The following is a 22,437-nucleotide window of genomic DNA, read 5'->3' on the forward strand; positions in this document are numbered from 1 at the left end:
GTGCATTCCCAGCAGACAGGGCTGGCTGGAGGTCAGGCTGCTCCAGCTTTGTGGAGGACTGAAGTTTCCTCTTGCACAGGCTGACAATACAGTGTAAATCTGAGACAGGAGTGGCTTCTGATGTCTGTACTCTTGGTGTTTCAGATATTGATGAGTGCAGCAATGGGGACAACCTCTGCCAGAGAAATGCTGACTGCATCAACAGCCCTGGGAGCTACCGCTGTGAATGTGCTGCTGGCTTTAAACTGTCACCCAACGGTGCCTGCGTGGGTAAGAAATCAGATGACTTTTCTCTCCTGTTTTTACCTTACCAGTAGTGTGCATGTGTTTCTCTCAGCAGCCTTTATTTTCTGTTACCTGGTGCATTCTGCTGCTTTGCTTTATTGCTGCGTTTCAAAGTATAAGGAAAGACAGGGTGACATTTTTAAAGGACATTTTCTAGGTACCAGCCAAATCCTGACAGTAGTTTTATCCTCAAGGTGTGTAGGCAAGTATTTCCTGTAAAATGAAGGTCTGTTAAGATTCGGATTTACTTATAGATAATTTTGAATCTGGTTTTAATCATAACAACGGATTGTAAAAAACATTATTGTGTGAAATGAGGATATAATGGAGGTCAGTAAGGTGCACCATCTGTTTTGTGTTTTTCTTACAGATCGCAATGAATGTCTGGAAATTCCTAACGTTTGCAGTCATGGTCTGTGTGTGGACATGCAGGGAAGTTACCAGTGTGTGTGTCACAATGGCTTCAAGGCATCCCAGGATCAGACTATGTGCATGGGTATGGAGAGAAAATACTTTTCTGTGTGAGGTTTGTTTGCCTGTGAGCTCTTTGCAGGGGGAGAAGATGTATATGTAGGTTATACTGACATTATAAAACTGTTTCATGCATTTCTGGGCTTTTTTTTTTTTTTGTGAATAAAGTCTGTGAAGTTGTCCTTGGAGTGAATAAATTAGTTTGAGAAAAAAAAAGCTCAGAACAAAACAATGTGTTCTGAGATAGCTCCACATTACTGAAGAAACATTTCCACAGAAACATATCATAGTGGCTTATTCAACAGAGAGTTTTATAGGATGTGTCAGAGAGTGATGGAGCTTGGATCTAAAACCACAATCATTTTCAATGATTTTCAATGATTGAAAAATCATTTTTCAATTATTTGAATCTACTGAGTTAATGTATCATTTAATAAACAGAATCCCCTTTATAATGTAGCTTTATACTAATTTCATGTGAAAATGATAGCATGATAGAGATCATATGAGATAATAATATTGAACAATAAGAATGTTTTTCTTGTTCTTTTAGTTTGTAATCAGTTCTACAGGGTTTTAAAATGAAAAGGTGATGTGTTTCAATTTTAAATAGATACTTAAAACCTATTCATGTTGTAGTACATATTCATATATGCCTAGAGTCTGCTCATATTTAAACTAAATCACATTAGTCAGACTATCTGAAGAGGATATTTGGGGAAGTGACCTGTTCTGACAAAGCCAAATTTTGAAGAACTAGGAGGACAAAATCTCAATAGCTTCCAGATTCCCATGAAACTCCAGAAACTAACATAACACACAGCAGGAGACATTGAACTTCAGTGCCTACTTATGTTTGTTGAAGTTTGTTAGCAGTCTTTGTAATTCTAGATGTGATATTGACATTATTCATTTACTTATGTAAATTGAAATGCATTTTCAACAGCTTTTCATGGGCTCTGAGGTAAAATATGTACGTAACAATTGATCATTTCAGGGCTGTGATGCTTAATCCTATGTACTCAGTCCTGATCACTTGTATATGTTAAAGAAATTAAGAAATGTTAATATGGAAAGCAGAAAGAAAGAATGCCTTCAGATAACTGCACATACACCTTTATTTTTACATGTAACAGTATATTTTATTTTAAAAGACACACAGAATCACATCATGTAATGTTTTCCTCTGTGCACTGAGAAGCTCTAAATCTGTAGCATAAACACATAATGTGGCAGATGAAAGGAGGGACTGAAGTTTAGGGTGTTGCAATTGTGCACAGACAACACACTAGCCCTGGGAAAACCAGTTCCCACATGCAGTTTGTCTCTTCTTGCAGATGTTGATGAGTGTGAACAGTATCCATGTGGAAATGGAACCTGCAAGAACACAGTTGGATCATACAACTGCCTGTGTTACCCAGGATTTGAGTTAACTCGTAATAATGATTGTGTGGGTAAGAGACCTAATCTAAGCTTTTATTTTCATTGCTGCTGGTTTGGCATGCCAAGGAGGATAGTGTGTAGTTAAACAGAAGAGATGTCAGGGTGTGAAGAAAATTAACTGAGTGCAGTAGCTTCTGCTGTTACCAGCCCTAGAGGTTAATCCTTACTGTCATGTTTTAAAGTAATTAGAAGTATTTTATAATTACAGCAAATTGAGATAATATAATGTTATCCTAAATACCTGGACCACTGGGACAGCTTTCAGTTCACTGATGTTTTAATGCATCTCTGAACTCCTTTAGTGAGAGTATTGGTATTTACAGCACATCTTTGGCACCACTTGCTCTATCCCACCACCAGTGCTGCCTCATGAATTTAGAGTAATTCCTTTATTTCACCATTTTACTTGACTCTTGCACAGGGCAAGAAAGAAGAAGCAGACCAGCAGTAAGAAAGCCAGGGGAGCTGATCTGTAACCTCCCAGGTCTGCTCTCCTAAAAGGAGCAAAGTTATGCAGAGCTGACACACACAGGCATTGCTATTTCACATTCCCTAAAACACAGGGCACCAGAATATTTGATGAGTTTGGACTACTTTAATTACTGGGTTCTTTTGATAAAGCAACCAACACCTTCCTGGGCTGAGAAACAGGCTCATAAACCTCAAGATCTGCCCCCTTGTGCAGAATATAACCAAAGAAGAGAGGGAGCCACTTTACACTCCTTCCTGCTACAGAAGGAAGACTCAGCAAAGTCTTATTGGTCCTTCAGCTACAGGAGAGAACTAATATATCTTTTAAAAAGTGTTTTAAATCATCTTCTTGTCCAGGAAAGAAAAAATTGAAGTAACAACATTGCACTGCAAAGTACAAGCTTTTCTTACTGCATGATGCTTATCCAATATCCTTTTCATTTATTCTTTCACCATACCTTCATCCATATTTTTCCTTATGCAGTGCTCCTTTAAGTCTGCATTACTGAAGAAACCCTACAAAATAACATTTTAAAATAAAATAGCATTTTGAAACATCGTTTTCAGAAGTGTTACAAAGGAGAAAATCATCCTGTGGAAAGCAGATTACATAGTCCAAACTTTGAGATTGGCAGGGACAGGCTTTTAGGAGGAAGCTTGAGTGCATATGGATCCAGATAAAATCCAGAACACCCCATGTAACATTTGCTCCTCCATTGGTAGATTTGGTGTCATGCAGTCCCTTAGCAGTAATTATCTCCAGATGCAGTAACTGGGGTAATGCTGTAAGCCTGGAAATTGTAATACCCTGTTAAGAAGTGTGGATTTTAATTTTTTTTATTTAAAGTGTGCATCTTAATGCTCGAGCAAGTGCTGCTTTCTACCAGCTGTCAGCTGATTTCTTGTTGCTACAAAAATGTACCTTTCCCACAGAAATACTAAGTATTGAAACTTGAGTGTGTTTATAACATACTGTATGTAGTATGCTGGGACTCAGCTCTCACTTCTTGTGTTCAATTTTGACACTTTTAATTTTTTTTTTATCAGATATTGATGAGTGCAGTTCCTTCTTCGGTCAAGTGTGCAGAAATGGACGGTGTTTCAATGAAATTGGTTCTTTCAAATGTTTGTGTAATGAAGGATACGAGCTTACTCTGGATGGCAAGAATTGTGTTGGTATGTATGAAACCACATGATGTTCAAGTATTGATGAGCTGAAATAAACTAACAGCTCCCATGTAGAGGGAAGGAGCACAGCCTGAATATCTAAATATCAAAAAAGAATGATAGTGACTTAAATGAAAACACAGTAGAAGTAACAGTCTTTTTTTGGAATAGTTGTTGGTCTTCAAGCAATTAATTACCTTAGAAAAAGAAAATTAGTACAGACCCCCCTCAATCTTTTTTATGTTCTGTTACCATAAGAATTACAAGATTCTAAATCTCTCTTGATTTCCTCCACTCCCCAAAGATACCAACGAGTGTGTGGCACTGCCTGGTTCGTGCTCTCCTGGTACCTGCCAAAATTTGGAAGGATCATTCAGGTGCATCTGTCCACCAGGATATGAAGTAAAAAGCGAAAGTTGTATTGGTAAGGCAAGTTGTAACTGTTGTTCCTGAACAATTTAAGAATTTGTATGTGGCTCTAATTGGGTGGAATGCAGCTGCACACCCTAATGGTTGTGAATGTTTCCTAACTTAAAATCAAGGTGACAGGGAATAGGTATGAAAAGTCCTTAGGAAGAGGTTTTAAAAAGGAAGGCAGACAAATATTTTGTGCTGTATAGTACTCTATTTTGAACATTGATCTCTTCACTAATGCAAACAAAAGTACTTTTAAAAAAGAAGTATTTTATTTTTCAGTTACTTTTGAAAGAGTATAATTCATAAAACAGATGCCTTTAAACTGTATTTATATAATTTTTACACAAGGTAATTATTGGCAATCAATGCATGAACTAAGCATTTGGTTTCAGAGGGAAATGAAGTTTAAAGATCTTGATAAAATTATGGCACTTACAAGAATAATCAGTTAAATCAGTTTCTTCTAATAACTGTTTTCTGATTTTACATTTTGTATAATGCTTCTCAAGTGCTGAGATTCACAGGAGGAGAAGGAGGATACAGCAGACCTGTCACCAATTTTTATGTTCTAGTTCCTTCATTAAGGTCTCACTTAAAGCCTTGGATGCCGTTCAAGAACTGAAAGTCACACACTGAACTAAGATTTGCTGTGGCAGAGAACAATAAATAAATCCAAGCTACAGCTCTCTTTTCCAGCAGAGCAAAGCATGGGATACTGTGAATTTATTGGGCATTTAAGATTTGCATTACTGCCACCTAATCTGTGTGGCTGCAGGAACCATTTTGGACTTTTTGTCTCGAACAACAGGATTTCTTTTTCGAAGCCCCAGAGTTCTCTCAGCCACTTGTATCATGCCACCAATATTCAGTTTGCCTGCCAACTACATGATTTCTTTTGGCAGCTTCTGACTCCATATTAGCAGTTATGTTTGAGCTCAATTCAAATCACCTACAGTTCTAATGTCATGAATATAAAATAATGAAAGCTTTTGGTTTTCAAGGAATGTTGCTGTTTATGGCCACTTTAGTACCTTCTCAGAATCTGTTTTTGAGAGCATCAGTGACTGCCAGACAGATTTTTGCCCAAACTGAATGAAAGGAGCTTGTTTGCATTCTTCTGTCATTCTGCCACGTGTCCAGGAAATCTGAAGCTAGAGCTCCTAGGAAATGCCCAGATTATCACATGTGATTGCACTAAAACTTAGATTAATATTTTCACAGCCGTTGCAGCAGATGTTGCCCATTACTTTCTATTGATGTTGTGTGCAAACAGCTTTATGAGAATCCATTCCTTCTGTCTGTGATGTGAAGGTTGGCAGTGGCTGATTGCTTTGTGAGCTCAGGGTGATTACATGCAGGAGAAACCAGAACAGCTGGGGCCACAGAAAAATTCTTAGCTTTCACCTACCCATGTGATATATTCCCTTCCATTTTATAGGAATAAAGGGGAAAACTTTACTCTTACTTTTACCTTACATTTTACTTACGTAAAACTGGATAGTCACCTCTCCATCATGGCCACAGAAAGAGTCTTAGCACCAAACCACTCATTGCAGTAATAATGAGCACTTCTAAAGAGCAATTTTCCTCTCCTATGCAGCTGAATTTGCTGACCTTTGTTTATTAACAGCTATCACAGCAACGGGGAAATTACTTAACATTTTCTCTGAAATAAGCTGGCTTAGAATGCTTCACCCAGAAAGAGCCTGTCCATGGGAGGCTACTGCAGAATTCAGTCAAATGCCAGATTGTGCTGCAGTGGTTTGTCCATGTGCTGTACCTAACAGCAATTTCTGAAAATAAGACTCAAGGCAGTATTTTTCAGAAGTTACATCACAGAATATACTCCCACCAGATTTCTTCCATCACTCCAATTACATTTTCCAAATAATAAAGATTGTATTTCCATTGTTTTCTTACCTGCTGAAAAAAGGGCATTTTTATAAAACTCAGTACAGCAGAGAATTCAGTAAATATGGGCAAAAATAGCACTACAAATTTGAGTATTCAACATCCACAAAGCTAATTTTCATGGAGAGAGCCTTGTTCCTGCCTGTACTTTGGTTAAGCTCACTGTTGGCTTTTATTGTAGAATGCTTATATTCTAATGCTTATATTACATGTCACAGGCTTCTGTGATGTTTCTTCCAATAGTCCTTAATGAAAGACTCAAAAAGCATTGTACTTTGAAGGTTATTAAAATACATCTCATCATTTATCAGATTATGCTTGCCTTTAAAAATTACCTTAGCAAGGCAGCTTATATATTCTTCTAGTATTTGCAGAATAGGATAAGTTAAAGTACAGTTTTGAATAACAGATATGAAAAATTAGGGGTCTCTTAATGTATTATTTTCCTGCTTGGTCTGTTGTCTGTATAGATGGGGGAAGTACACCTTATGCTGTTTGAGCTGCACAGTTTTACAGGCACTTGATATTTACACTAAATACTAATACTTTGGCTTATGCTTTTGATAATTATTTAATATAATATTTAATGATATACCACTATTAAAAAATAAATCTTAACTGTCTTCAAATAGTAATAATAATATAGATTATTCAATAGAACAGGAATACATTTTAAATATCACAATGAGAGTGGTAGTAAAAGACTGTTAATTATAAATCTGGACATGTAAATACAATCAAAAGTCTCACTCTGCTAATAACTTGCTATAGTTTCAGTCCCAGAATCTGACAGGAAGCATAAAAAACAGCACACCTTTAAAAAGAACTCCGAACATACAGATTTTTAAAAAATAATCTTTGGATGTTTTATGCTTACAGAAAAATATTGTTTGTGTGGGAAATATATTCTGAAAGCATTTGTTTATTTTGAGTATAAGGAAGAACAGAGAATGGTATTTAGCAAAGAAGGTGCATGCCAGTGAGAAAGGAGTCTGTTTTGAAGGAGTCAGTGAAAAATACAGGCTGCTTTATCTCTTGGACACTTTATTGGAAGCTGCTCCAGTTAAATCAATAAATCAATCAATCAATCAATAAAAAGTCTTTCTTAACCAAGGAGTTCACGGCAAGTGAGGCTATGATGAAGGTTTCTCCATTGCTTTACAGATATTAACGAGTGTAATGAGGATCCCAACATCTGCCTCTTTGGGTCCTGTACCAACACCCCAGGAGGTTTCCAGTGCATCTGTCCCACAGGTTTTGTGCTGTCTGATAACGGGCGGAGGTGCTTTGGTAAGTTCATGGGTAAGGAATGTAATAACTCAATAACTAAAAGGTAACAGATACTCTCTAGAAACCCCTTCCAATTTAGAGTGCTCTTAAAAAAGTATGAAAAATACAGGTCTTGTGTTACTTCTCTCAGGGCAGACAGTCATTATCTAACCTGGGAGAAGTCAGCTCTGCATGACTGTATTTGCTTCTCCTAGATACCCGTCAGAGCTTCTGTTTCACCAACTTTGAGAATGGGAAGTGCTCAGTGCCAAAGGCTTTCAACACCTCAAAAGCCAAGTGTTGCTGCAGTAAAATGCCAGGAGAAGGATGGGGTGATCCTTGTGAGCTCTGTCCAAAGGAAGAAGAAGGTACATATTTAAAATTTAAAATTTGTTGCTGGGGGAAAAGGAGGAGCGCATTGGTGGTGTACTTTTTGGTCATTAGAAAGAGAGATCTTTCTGGCATTCGCTCTCAGTGGCTTTTTCTAGAATGATTTTTCAAGTCAGCAAAAGGAATAAAATTAAATGGAAGAAACCACAGACAAAGAGAAGCACTGATTTCTTGGTTTTGCTCTGTAGAAACCTGAACTAGTATCCTGTTTGGATGGCTTTAACCGTCTGTCATGATTCTGTATCTCACTTGCTCTATTTTTTAAAGAAAATTTATCTCTACAGTTGCTTTTCAGGACCTGTGCCCATATGGTCATGGAACTATTCCTGGAATTGATGATACACGTGAAGGTAGGTATTCTTCTCAATATGAAAACTAAATATTAATATTAATTAATATTTAAAACTATACTTGGATATTGCAGCATGTGACAGCTTACTCCTCACAGCTGCTGGTGTCAAGAGGCTGACCTGTAAAATGTGTTAAAAGAACACTTTTTGAAGTGCATGGCTCGAGACAAACGTAATAGGGTGCTTAGGTTTTTTAAATGCTTTTTTTGAGACTTGAAATGCATCAGCTGAGTGGCTGTTAATATCTTCCTTCTTTTTAGATGTCAATGAATGTCTTGAAAGCCCAGGAATTTGCTCCAATGGTCACTGCATCAATACTGATGGATCATTCCGCTGCGAGTGCCCCATGGGGTACAACTTGGATTTCACAGGAGTGCATTGCATAGGTGTGTGCAGTTACAGAAATTGGAACCCCTGAATCTGAAACACAACTCGTCCCAGTTCTCTTCACTCTGCATTTATTTCATTATGTACAGATACAGATGAATGTTCCATTGGCAACCCCTGTGGAAACGGGACGTGCTCTAACGTGGTTGGCAGCTTTGAGTGCAGCTGTCATGAAGGATTTGAGCCAGGCCCAATGATGAATTGTGAAGGTAACCTGTCTTCTTTATTGGGTTTTTTTCACCCCCTCTTTGGCTTCTGTCCAGTCCTAGGCATTCAAATTTCTTTATTAGCCATGTCTTTCATGCTGTTATAACTCAGAGGAAAAGAAAGTTTCTGTGCTTTGAAATGTGTCATTGGTAAATATGAATTGATTTAAGCAGAGCTTTTAGTTTATCATAGGACTTCCCACACTCAATGGGAATGCCCCATGTGGGGCATTCTCACAAATGTTATATTTTAGCAATCATAATTAGTTTGCTTTCTGAAGCTGACATTTCTCATCACACAAAAGTACATTAAATATGAGCATATAATAAAAATCTGAAACAGGCCTGCCCTAACTTGCCATACCAAGCTCAAGTAGTTCTGTATATCTACTATGCCATTATTCTTAAGCAGAGCATTGTTCAGTTCTAGTTCATTGTTCATTGTTCTAGTTTTTTCTACTCAAAAGCTAATGGTTTGAATTGCCACCTTTCTGATAATTTTAGCTGAAAAGAGAAGCATGGGTGTGATAAAACCTTCTGGGTGATTGTTTTGAGACCTAGTAGAGAATGTCTGTTTTGTTTCCTTCTGTTCAGATATCAATGAGTGTGCTCAGAACCCCCTGCTGTGTGCTTTTCGTTGTATCAACACTTACGGTTTCTACGAGTGCACCTGCCCAGTGGGATATGAACTGAGGGAAGACCAGAAAATGTGCAAAGGTAATGACTGATTTATAAACTTCTCCCCGCCTTCCATCATCAACACATAATCCAAATTATTTCCGTGCATCTTGCATTCATCCTCTCTGTGAAATGTAGCAAACAGCAGGTGGTGATTTGATCTTTAAGAACTCATAAAAAATATTTTGTGTTTTTGTCATCAAGTGTAATCCATGATGGGGACTACAAAGCCAAGAATGTCACAATGGTGAAATTCCTCTTTAACATGACAAAATGATACAGCTCACAAAGATCAAGATAACTGCAAATAATCACAGACTTTGGACTTTTCCTTCAGTGCTTTTACTTAGGGGAGCCTGTAGGTCCTTTCTCTTGACGTTGCCTTCTGGAACTGAAGCTACTGGAAGAAAGTTCAAACACAAAATATGTATATTTTTTCTTTTCTCAGATCTGGATGAGTGTGCTGAAGGTCTCCATGACTGTGAATCCAGAGGCATGATTTGCAAAAATCTGATTGGTACCTTTGTGTGCATTTGTCCTCCTGGGATGACACAGAGACCTGATGGAGAAGGATGCACAGGTAAAGCTTGGACAGGGAAGAAGGCATCTAATGGAATACACACAAGCAAACATACTGAAAATTCTTGTGTGTGTATATATATATGTATATATATATATATAAAATCAGAAAATAGCAATTCATGAAGGACACATAAGATATCTAATGATACCAAACATCTTAAACTTTCTGTTTTGTTTCAGTCTGTCTTCTGACTAATAAGGATTTCAGAATACAAATTCCATTGCTCTACAACTAAATCCAGAAGTTTTTCAGACAGTTGTTACATCCAAAAAATTAATTTGCCAAACAAATGAGACCTCAATTTATGGGTAGGAAGCAAGATTTACATAAATAAAAAGTTATATTTCCTTTAGCATTGGTATAAACTATGTGTCACTTCTTAAAGAATTAAGAGTCTTAATATTCTGAAACTACCTATAAATGCCATAAAGAACAAAAGATATGGAAACTCCCATAGCTCAAAATAATTCCCCATTCCATTACATTGGAATTAAACACCTTTCCTCCATCATTTTTCTCAGTTAATTGAGGGGAAGACAATAGTTACATTTTAGCAAATTGTAATTTCTTCTGTATATAGAAAAAAACCCAGGACTATTCCAAAATTCTCTGGGGGAGAAAATAAATTAGGCACCCATCTTAGTGAATGTTTTAAATGGAAGTATTTTATAGCAATGTTCCTTCAGCAAGAGGACTACTCTCCTTTAGAGATCTTTATGATTTATTTTTTTTTATTTAAGGAAAATAATCTGTATTAACAAGAATTCTGTCCTTTTTTTGACACATAATTCTGCCCTTAAAGAACCTGAGATTTTTCTGAGCTTTATTTTAAGCACCTAAAAAAAGTGTATAATTGCTTACAGTTATGTGTGCCATTAGCTATGGAAGAAAATACAGGAAGACTTTAAACTTTCAGGAAAACAGTATGTGAACTGAAATACAACTTACTGTGGGGCAGATCAAATGTATTCAGAGACTCTTTATTAGAGTGAAGATTTTTTACTTAAATCATGAATGTATTCCAATTTTATTTAAGTATTACTTACCAGGTAAACATGACTGGAACTTGCTCTGCTGTATTTTCTGCTTCTTGTTACAAACTGTGAATCATTAAAGCTTTTGTCCTGGGATGAAGTACAGAACGAATGGAGTAAGATAACTTTCCTTGGAAAGCCCTTTCCAGGCTTAATCAGTTGATTTTTCCACATCTTGAAAATATTTTTCCAATATTACATGGAATATTTAATGTATTCTAGAGAATCTGATACATTTTCTTGTAAAGAGTTTTTGTGGTTGTTGTCAATGTTATTACATGTTACATTACATATATATATATATATATATAGTATTTTATATATATATATATATAAATTTTTTTCTTACTGTTGCTGTAATTATTATAACTTTCATAAATGTTATTGTATTTTTTGTAAAGATGAAAATGAGTGCCGCTCCAAGCCAGGTGTCTGTGAAAATGGTCGTTGTGTCAATGTTGTTGGGAGCTACAGATGTGAATGTAATGAAGGATTCCTGTCAAGTACATCAGGCATTGAATGTCTTGGTAAATAGCTCTGTACGCATTTCATTTCATAGAGCATAAATGCAGAGAGAAAATTGGGTTTCTGAATACCTAACAGCTGCCATTTCTACTGAAATTAAATAATTACACTTCCTAATTAAATAATATTATTAAATATTATTAACTAATTATAGGAACGAACAGTTTGTAGCAAACAGGCCTCACATAGAAGCTTCTTAATTCTATAACACATAAATGTGGACAAAATACTGGGATTTTTAAAGAAGGATAATTTAGTCACCTTGAGATAATTCAAAAATGGATGCAGAGTAAAACTGCTTGTTTGCTTATACAGAATGTGATCTTGACCACCATATGGCAACTAGGCATCTGCATTTTCTGTACCTTTAAATCAGATGTAAAATACTATGGTTTTACCATAAAATTGCATTTTTACTTTTTTGGGGGGCCTACAAGACAAATGCTGATGAAGAGTTTTTATTCCTCAACCTGTATTTTCTTTTTAATATATTCATATTTGTTATTATTATTAATTCATCAATCCCTTTTTTGGAGTCAAACAGAACTGCAAAAATTTACTTTTTCTTGACTATTCAAGTGTACATACACTTAAGGGTATATTTATTAGTATCCTTGCATGAAAAAAGCATAATTATCTTATGCCATTACTATAAAACCAGGTCCCTGTAAACTGTCATGAGGAGTGTGCTGACTTCATGGCTAAGCAATAACATTGAAGTGCAGAGTATTTCCTAAGGATTAGAACCAGATGGGAAGAGAAAACTGCATTCTGTTAACCCTGTTTGGAGGTCACTCTTGCTTTCCTATATTTAATATGTAATTTTCTTATTATTTTCTGGCTTGGGAAGGTTTTGCTTTTTGCTGCTTTTCCTTTCAGGTTTCCTGGGTTAGAAATGACAATGAAAAATTGATCTGGCAGAAGCGCAGAATCTCTTCTGAATTATAGCATGAGCATTAAGTAACAGATTACATGGTTTTAAATGCATTGTGCAAACCTTTATACTCCGCTCACATTGAAATTCATTCCACATCTCAAACTGGGGACAAAGCATTTGTGTGTTCTTCAGGTCATAATGTCCCTAAAGACCTGCACAATATCCCTGTCTGGGAGAACAGAAATCTGCAGAGTCTTGCAAATTACTGCAGAAAATACGTTGTTTCACAGAATTGACACTTTCCGTGAGGACAGCTTTATTTGGTGTAAACGCTTGAGTTAACAGCTGGACAAATGGTGTCTTTCCTAAAGCCAGGGTTTGCCTTTCGCCTCATTCTTGTAAGAAATGCACAGATTCTTCTAATTTGTAAAAGAGAAGGTCAGCTGAGTATTGATACATTTGCACATTCTGAGGGATCATTACTAGCTTTGAGAGAAAAAAAAAGAAAATCTTTCATTTAAAAATACAAGCATTCTCAGATCAGTAATTGACAGTGTCTTCATTTTAGTCAAGAAACAAGACAGGTGACATAGCCTGCAACAATCTTTGCAAGATTTGGAGTTTCTATCAGCACTGGAAACTGGGATTTCTTTTCTCCTCAGCTGCTGTTTGAAGGAAACCTGTAGGAGGCCCCATGATGTGAAAGCTTTGCTGTCCTTTCATTATTGACAGGCATTAACCAAAAGGTTTAAAAATTAAAATAGAATTAGAGAGGGGCATACAATTCTATTTTTTTATATTTTTATACTATAAGGCCATACAATTCTATGTTTTTCCCCTGCAAAATCTGAGTACCACTGAAGAAGTACTGAGTTGCATATACACTTGTAAGTTGTAAGGATTTTTTTATTTAAACCACACCAGGATAATTACAGATGATCAAATGTGTTATTTTGGTCAGTAAAACAAACAAATAAAACAAACTTCTAACCACACTCTAAATAAATCATTCAAATGCAAACACAGCATAGGCAGCTGAAGTGGAAGCTCAGTTTTGCCCACAGCTTGTTTTACTTACCAAGGGCACAGCTTTTCTACAGGCAAAACTCTTACCCAGCTCATGCAGGTACTGAACATTAGGGATGTCTTGGATATATTTGGAATTGAAGCATATTACCAGAACACACAACAACTCTGAAAGGCTAAATCAAGATGGACTTCATGGTAGCTAATCACCTTCTGCTGCTTGCATGTGTTGACAGAGAGCCAGAATAATACACCAGATCCTCAATGGAGCAGGTCTTCATCTCCTCCTCTATTCCAGCCTTTCTCCTTCTTCCTCACAGATAATCGCCGGGGGTTTTGCTTTGCTGAAGTTCTGCAGACCATGTGCCACATGGCTTCGAGCAGCCAGAACCTTGTCACCAGATCCGAGTGCTGCTGTGACGGGGGCCGGGGCTGGGGGAACCAGTGCAGGCTCTGCCCCCTCCCCGGAACCACCCACTACAAGAAACTCTGTCCACATGGATCAGGCTACACCACAGATGGAAGAGGTATTTGCAAGGATGAAAAGAGGCAGAAGAAGGGAAAAGAGTATGTTTGCATGCTTAAGAAAATGCAGAATTCTCTTTGAAGTTCCTTTGGAGAATTTCCTGCTAAACAACAGTTTGATTTTTCAAATAATGCCGAGAGACCAGAAATTAAAAACACATTTGACAGTAGCTGCAAGCAGTTCAACTCTGCAGAGTTTTCAGGATTAGGATCTAGTTGGTACCAACCAGAAACTAAAATCTAGAAATTATCCCAAAGCTCTTGTATTGCTGAAAGTTGGACACATGGCAAAGGCAACAACTATCTCATTAAAAAACAATCTCACAATGCTTCACATTTGGTGATACTATTTGGTGGTACTATTTTCCACACAGGAAGCAAAAGGTAATGTGTCTTTTTTAATGTTGGTGATAATTTTTGACATAGGAGTGGTTTTAAGAAAATTCTCTCGTATGGGGTTTGTATTGGAGTTAGCAAAACTGGAATCTGAGTACCCAGTGAAATAGCAGGAAGGTGTTGGTGCAAAGAACAGTAATGAAATTTGAAAGATGTTTGGCTTTAGATTCAGATCTATTTTTAAAGAGGGAGAAGGGAGAAAGTTCCTGTCAGAAGCATGATGATGAGGAATTCTGCAAAAATGGAAGAGGAGAAAAAAGTTGAATTTAAAACTGAGACCTGAGATATTTAATAATTTCTATACAGATATTGATGAATGTAAGGTCCTGCCAAACCTGTGCAGGAACGGGCAGTGCATTAACACCATGGGCTCCTTCCGGTGCTTTTGCAAAGCTGGATATACCACTGACATAACTGGCACATCTTGTAGTGGTAAGATTCATTAATTATTCATCAGTTGAAGTAATCATCAGTTATTTTTTCAGTTGTTACCCAGTGAGGTACCAACCTTTGTAAACCCTTGTAGCAAACTGTTCCTTTTCTCTTGATCTTTTTTATCTCACGACCTTTATTTATTTTCCTAATACGCATTTCTGGTTTTGTATTTCATTTGGGGAAATTGAGGAACAGGCTCTGCTGGCAGTATTCCTGCATTAGAATGATCATGAAATTTGTTAAAGATGTGTAAGCACTTCAAGTGGCAAACCAGCTCATTACTTCATGGTCTACATTTTCCCCAGTTTTCTGTTGATTTGCAGGTACCAAGTATACCATAGTATACCAAAAAGTAAGTATTTGTTGCTTAGATGAAAAAAATACCAGTGCCACTGTCACTCTCGAGTTTGTCATGGCAGTGGCAACCCCTTAAAAACTCCACAGCAACACATTTGTAGAGAAAGGAACAGGAGCCCTGAACAAATGTGCATGGGGGGCTTTCTTCTATGAGCATTTTTCTCTAAAATGTGTTGTTGTAGAACAAACGTCTTTCTGTCAGAGAGATGAGGACAAAAGACAACCTAATATTTTTCTCTTGTCAGATCTTGATGAGTGCTCCCAGTCTCCCAGACCATGCAATTTTATCTGCAAGAACATAGAAGGGAGCTATCAGTGCTCATGTCCCCGGGGCTATGTCCTTCAGGAAGATGGAAAGACATGTAAAGGTAAGGTTACACAAAGTGTTAGTTTGGTTACAACTTAACTTAAAAGGAATTGGTCTAGGAGTGTAGTATTTTTATCAAGTTTGATTAAATGTGCCTCTTTGTTGACTTTTTTAAGACAACATCTCTTACTTTCAGATCTTGATGAATGTCAAACCAAACAACACAATTGTCAGTTTCTCTGTGCCAACACCCTTGGAGGCTTCACATGCAAATGTCCACCTGGTTTTACACAGCATCACACAGCTTGTATTGGTAAGGAAAACACTGGTTTTCTTTCATAAGCTTTTCTCTAAGAACAACATTCTCAACTATCTCTTGTGCTCTTTATGCAGAGCAATAGTGTCAAGAGGGCAGAAAACAGATTTTGAAAAGCAGCAATTACAGCTAAAGAAAAAATGAGTCTATCCAGTCTGTCCACTATTTCTGTTTTCTTGGTTAGTAAAGAGTTGTACATATTTAATACATGTTATTATGTTCTAAGTATAACCTCATGGAGACAAAAAGGTGAATTATTAAAATCTCATTAAAAATGTAGTTAACCAAAACCAGATTGCATTTTCTTTTTTTAGTAGATACAGATGTCTTTAGATCTTAAGCATATGTATAAATCTTGCCAACTGAAACTGCTGTAGTTCAGCTAACACAGAAGGGCAGCATTTTTCCAATATCAGCTATTACATGCCTGCTCTTCCACACACATATCACAACTGAGCTACCACAAGTACTTCCAATTTTTTAATTACTCACAGCTCTGCACGAGTCTCAAGTTCATCTGGCACTTAAAAATGAAAAGCTACAAAATAAAATGTTGCAGCTCTGTGGATTTTATTTTTATGTTACATGAACATGTCTAGAATCATGCCACAAGGTAAACCAACCTTCTTTCTCCTCTGTATTTTGAAGATAACAATGAATGTGGTTCTCATCCATCATTGTGTGGATCAAAAGGAATTTGCCAAAACACTCCTGGAAGTTTTACCTGTGAATGTCAAAGGGGATTTTCTCTGGATTCTACTGGATTAAACTGTGAAGGTAACTAGGAACAGTCAGATTTTTTTATGGTGTGAATCCTTACTTCAGTTCCAGTGAACAATTAAAGACAGAAAGACAGTTAAAGACAGAAAACAGAGCACCAGCGTGGTAAAAGTATTTACAAAAAGAAAATGGAAAGTATTACACTTACATTAAGTATAAAAAAAGCATATGCAAGAACCCATTGCCTCAAGTAATTTTACAGAAATTAGGATGAAAAGGTGACTAGTTGAACTCTTCAACTGTTGTTTTCAGGCTGGCATTTCAACTTCACACAGGTTTATGCATATGAAAGTCTAGTCGTTGTGGGTAGAAGTAGTAGTTGTTTTTCACATTTATGTCTTCATGTGTCTGAACAGAATCTCTCTACAATTTTCATTTTGGCTAATTCTAATTTTCCACCTGAGAGTGGACTAAGATTGGATTCTAAACTCTGTATTTAATTCTCCTACCACAGAGTTACACACTGAGAAGGCAAATTCACTGCATTCAGGAAGATAATTATTACAGTTAAAATGCGGGTTATATCAGTGAGCTTTTTCTCTCTCTGTTGTCCCAAGAGGAAGCCTCAGTCAGGAAATCTCTATTTGAGAGCTCCAGACTTCTCAGTGGCCCTTAGGTATCAAGCAAAGAACAAAATAAAAGGCAGTACAAGGCTACCTGGATGCTGAGAATTAAAAATGCAAGAGTGTACATTAAGACATTTATGACCTCTCAAACTACCAATGACAGAGCATTTAAAACAGAAATTGATATTTAGAGTCTACATCAGCGGTCCAGAATATATGCAGCTAGAAGCTTTACTAAGACTTAGTTCCTGTCAGTTGACTTTGTTCTTATAAAGTATGCATGTCCTGGTGTGCCTATAATACAAAGAATAATTTTTTTATTTTATATTAGACTTTGCATATTGTACCTTAAAAATTAGGTTGCTTACAATCTACTTTTTTCCTGTAGCAGATACAATTTCAGATGTTCGAGTTTTTAGAATTTGGTGGGTGGGATGATTGTGGCTGTCTCCTTTTATTAACACTTGTCTCAGAGACTTTTTATGTAGCTTTTTATTTTCAATTGCAAAGACATCCAGATTTGACATTCAAACACTACACAGTGTATTTTGGGAAACTGAAAGCTTATCCCTAAGTGGGTTGGTTTAAATCTGAAATTACAAAACCCCTTAAATTCTAAGCATTACAGTAAAGCAACAATTTACGGGATTACTGGGAAGAGTGATTATTTTGCAGATTTGAGTACTGAAAAGACTTGAGCTCAAATCAGATTATTGATGGAAAGAACTGAACATTAGTTGACTTCCAGGCTTTCCAAAAGAACATGCATGTTCCTTCTATCTTGCAACAGTGCTCCTCTGTTTTAAGTCACAGAATCACAAAGTGTTTTGAATTGAAAGGGACATTAAAGGCCATCTCGTTCCAACCCCTGCCATGGGCAGGGACACCTTCCATTGTCCCAGCCTTGTCCAGCCTGGCCTTGGACACTTCCCAGGATCCAGGCAACCACAGCTTCTCTGGGAACCTGTGCCTCACCACCCTCACGGGAAAGCATTTTTTATATATATCCAGGTTAAATTTACCCTTCCTCAGCTTAAAGCCATTCTTCCTTGTCCCGTCACTACATTCCCTTTCCAGCTCTCCTGTAGCCCCTTTAGGGCTCTAAGGTCTCCTTGAAACCTTCTTTTCTCCAAAGTGAACAACTCCAACTTTTCACAGATTTGGCTTCTTGGGCTGCCAGAGCACACAGCTGGGTCATAACAAACTTTTGATCCACCAGTGTTTGGCAGTAGGTGTAACCCTGTGTCATGCTCTGCTTCCCTCCTGAACGCACAGATGTGGATGAATGTGATGGAAACCACAGGTGCCAGCATGGCTGCCAGAACATCCTGGGTGGATACAGATGTGGGTGCCCACAAGGATTTGTCCAGCACTACCAGTGGAATCAGTGTGTTGGTAAGGAAACAAACAGCACAGAATGTATTTAAACAGTAGACGTGTCAGAGTGTTTACGGGGACACCACCAGGCAAGGGCAAGAATGAGCAGAACAAAGTGTGTGCAAACAAAAATCTTTTTCATCTGTCTCCCACTCCTTCCGTACACTTAATACTCCCAACGTAATTCCATGACAGGAAGTAGCAAAAAAATGCACTCAGCCTTTTGAAACTTGCTGTGACAATTAGCTTTCCTAGAAAGACCTAAATTCTGACCTGTTTCTTCTGTGAAAAATCCCCATCATTGAATGTTCATTGAATTCCTGAAAGTATCAAGTAAATAATTCTGCTGAGGAAAAAAAGCATTAAAAAAACCCACACCTGTCATAAAAAAACTAAAAGAAAGCATAAAAAAACATTAAAAACCATTAGGAATTTAAGAATTCTACAGAATAGTATCTAAAGCAAATGGTGATAAAAAAAAATCGACAAAACCATTAAGGGTTTCCTACTTCCAAAATACAGTCTTAAGGCCAGTTGTTTGTGCAGGGAATGGGACAAATTAGGAAGTTTGGGAGTTCTGTTTAGATTTAGCTCATTCAATTTATCAATTTATTTTCTGTGGTTCATGAACTAAGATATATCATATACAAAACCAAGTGTGGGAATTTCTTTTTTAATAAAAACCACTAGACACAGAAACAATGTCATCCAGTGCTGTGCACAAAGACCAACAGAAAATATTTACCTTTTCAGGTTCACTTTCATGGTTTTAAGTCAATGGTATAATAATCAGAGCATGACTGTGAGCACTGCCATACATTTCATTTAGGCTGATTTTACTGTCCTGATTCTGTACATAAAAATTCGTTTATCCATTTTAACATTAAGCAGCACACCGGCAAGTTTTTCAGAAACCATGGTCACTCCTGGTTTAAAACTGCTCTTCAGCCAAGAAAGCAAAGGACTGGGGCAAGAGTGACAGAACACACAATGAACAGCTCCCACAAAACCCCAAACCAGCTTAAGTTTCTGTAAATTATCGTCCTCAAAAGAATCTCCCTCCAAGTGACTGCAGGCAAGAGTGGCAAAGCATTCACTAGTGGTCTTGGTGAGGAAAACTGGGTGAGGAAAACCTAAAGGTTTTAGAGAAATACCTTTGTCAGAGAAATAAAATAACTGTGATACCAGCTACCAAAACATGACTTTCCATACCACAACCTTCCCCTTTTTTCTTTTTTTTTTTTTGCCTGAGACCATATCAAGCCACACATAATCTCTATATTTTAACACACACAAGTGAAGATAATACTCATTTTCTCTTCCAGAAATCAAGGGTCTCTGTGGGGTGATTAAGTCAAGGATGTAGCAGAGCTCTGGGACTTACAGATGTTCTGATCTGTTAGCTGCATCATGCTGACCTGTTGTCTGTCAGACTAGAAAACACCAATGTTTTTGTGTTTGCTTGCCAGATGAAAACGAATGCTCCAATCCTCACATGTGTGGCTCTGCTTCTTGCTTCAACACCCTGGGAAGTTACAGGTGTGTCTGCCCATCCGGGTTCTCCTACGACCAGTTCTCCCATGCCTGCCACGATGTGAATGAGTGCTCTTCTGCCAAGAACCCCTGCAATTACGGTTGCTCCAACACTGAGGGTGGTTATCTCTGTGGCTGCCCACCTGGCTATTACAGAGTTGGACAAGGGTGAGTTTCTCCATGCAGCCATTCACCAAAGACACATTCATGAGGTGCAGATGAAAGACAAGCTGCTAAGTCCTTTCTAGTTTTGTGCAATATATCCAGAAACTAGAAAAAAAGTAAAATATCTGTATATGCAACATAACATTAGTTTTAAATGTAGCATATAAATAACGTTAAACAATGAGTTCTGCTTTCTACCCCAGTATCAGCACATGAATTCCTTCACAGACCTGCTCAGTGGGAATTGACAATGCATAAGGATAGGTACCATGTGTACTGAGAAAACAGTTAAATTGAGTTGTTTAAGGTTTAAGTATCACTGATCATTCCAGAACATTAAACACAAATTAGCATTGTTCTGGTACAGAACAGTGGGTAAATTCAGTAATCCCCAAACTTCAGAGCAGGCTGGCTTTGTTCTGTTTCTCTGTGGAACTTGTAAATGAAAATAGATCAGGATAAAAGTGTTCAGCCAGTGTTTGCATTTCCCTCACTAAGCCACTCCTGTGTGAAGGAAATTAATGCACAGCCCTCCTGCTGAGGAGAGGGCAAGGAAAGGGATACAGACACTGTGGCACAGATTACACACACTCCATTTAGCAGGGACAGTTCATAAAACTGCAAGGAGTGACTAAAACACATGTTTTCATTCCACAGACACTGTGTCTCAGGGATGGGATTTAACAAAGGCCAGTACCTGCCACTGGATGGAGATGCTGATAAAGAGAATGCCTTGTCCCCTGAAGTGTGTTATGAGTGCAAAATCAACGGCTACTCCAAAAAAGACAGCAGGAAGAAGAGAAGTGCTAACACTGTATGTACCAGGATGAAAACACACTGTAATGTTTTTCGAGGTATTTTCAGAGATACGACACCAGTACTAAATTGAGGGAATCTTTTAACTAGGCTACTTCCTCACCTAGGTCTTGCTGGCAGTAATAATTTGACAGTGAGAAGCACATCAATAGCTGTGAAAGGGTGAAGCTTTTAAAGCTTGCAAACATTCCTTTGTAGCGTGAGATGTGGTCCAGTTCCTCAGAGTACATTCAGGGGAATAATTCTCCTTTAATTACACAGACCTGTGAAACTGGCCATGTCTTCATCATGTTCTGCTGCTAAGAGGAGGTTGGACAGCATTTATTGTCTGGGACAGCTAAACAGATCTCCTTGCAGAGCATCATTTTAGTCTTGGTGTCTGTTCCACAGTTGCTCATAGAGGTGGGGAATTTGTCCTGGCTGATGGAAGTCCATTATTTACAGAATTGCTGAAGTTTTTAGAGAGAGTTACACTTCAGATTTAATTTTTTTTCTTGCTGCATTTTATGGGCTTAAAAGGCAAAGTTACAGGAACTCATCATCTAGTTTGTAATGGTTACATCTTGTTATTACACTTTTTAAATACCATTAACCTTGTCAGTTTCTAGAACTTTCTAGGTAGTAAAAGTGACATCCATAAACTACGTGAAAAAAGAAACACCTTTTAATCACTAGCGTTATCTATAGGATTCAAGTATTTAAAACACTTTCTGCTTTCCAAAAAACTTCTTTATTTTCACGGTGCTTTTTTAGTTGCATTACATACTGATACAGTATGGAATTTATTTAGAGGTTTCAGGGAATTTCTATGCAGGGTTGTGAAATGTGTTTCTCTATTGTTTCTGTTGGTCATAAGAACATAAGACTAGTGGTTCTTGTGTGTAAATACAGGCTTCTCCTTGTGGTGGTGCACTCCGGCCTCCTCCTTTCTGCAGTGCAATATGTGAAATCTTCATTAGGCCTTGGCCTTGAAAATTAAATCTGGCTTTTGCCCATACCCTGATGATTTTTTAAGCGATCTCAAACACTTGCTCATAACAGTCTTCTACATGGTCTCTTTGTAAGCATGAAGTTAAACAGGTTCTCAGTCTTAAGTCCGAGCCTCCTTTTCATCGTCCATGTAAAGCCTGTTGGAGGCCTTGAGGATTTAACAGGGTGTGTTGTACGTGTTATAAATGCAAAGGCAAATTTGGGATAAAATCAAAAAGAGAAATTTATTAATAAACAACAAAGAATAACAATGAGAGAAAAAAACCACAATAAAAATGGTCAGCGCAGCGCTGGGTGGACAGGGTCTACACCCGAGGTGTAGGGTTCCCAAATCCACGTCTGAGCGCTCTCAGGATTGGGGTTTTATAGGATTTTTAAGTCCTC

The 22,437-nt window shown here is 37.5% G+C and overlaps 1 protein-coding gene across 1 annotated transcript in view; it reads left to right on the forward strand.

The window, feature by feature from the left end:
* Positions 1-22,437, forward strand: part of FBN2 (fibrillin 2) — a 119,944-nt gene that overhangs the window by 95,968 nt on the left and 1,539 nt on the right. Inside the window, exons 44-64 of the mRNA XM_058825784.1 lie at positions 145-270; positions 656-781; positions 2,094-2,210; positions 3,718-3,846; positions 4,142-4,261; positions 7,330-7,455; positions 7,650-7,802; positions 8,109-8,174; positions 8,435-8,560; positions 8,651-8,770; positions 9,362-9,484; positions 9,894-10,025; positions 11,464-11,589; positions 13,811-14,017; positions 14,718-14,843; positions 15,449-15,571; positions 15,707-15,823; positions 16,475-16,603; positions 18,448-18,567; positions 20,019-20,250; positions 20,905-21,061. Of these exons, the coding sequence (XP_058681767.1) occupies positions 145-270; positions 656-781; positions 2,094-2,210; positions 3,718-3,846; positions 4,142-4,261; positions 7,330-7,455; positions 7,650-7,802; positions 8,109-8,174; positions 8,435-8,560; positions 8,651-8,770; positions 9,362-9,484; positions 9,894-10,025; positions 11,464-11,589; positions 13,811-14,017; positions 14,718-14,843; positions 15,449-15,571; positions 15,707-15,823; positions 16,475-16,603; positions 18,448-18,567; positions 20,019-20,250; positions 20,905-21,061 (2,801 nt within the window). The remainder of the gene's footprint in view (positions 1-144; positions 271-655; positions 782-2,093; positions 2,211-3,717; positions 3,847-4,141; positions 4,262-7,329; positions 7,456-7,649; positions 7,803-8,108; positions 8,175-8,434; positions 8,561-8,650; positions 8,771-9,361; positions 9,485-9,893; positions 10,026-11,463; positions 11,590-13,810; positions 14,018-14,717; positions 14,844-15,448; positions 15,572-15,706; positions 15,824-16,474; positions 16,604-18,447; positions 18,568-20,018; positions 20,251-20,904; positions 21,062-22,437) is intronic.

Source organism: Poecile atricapillus, chromosome Z (genome assembly GCF_030490865.1).
Source record: "Poecile atricapillus isolate bPoeAtr1 chromosome Z, bPoeAtr1.hap1, whole genome shotgun sequence".
Classification (NCBI taxonomy): domain Eukaryota; kingdom Metazoa; phylum Chordata; class Aves; order Passeriformes; family Paridae; genus Poecile; species Poecile atricapillus.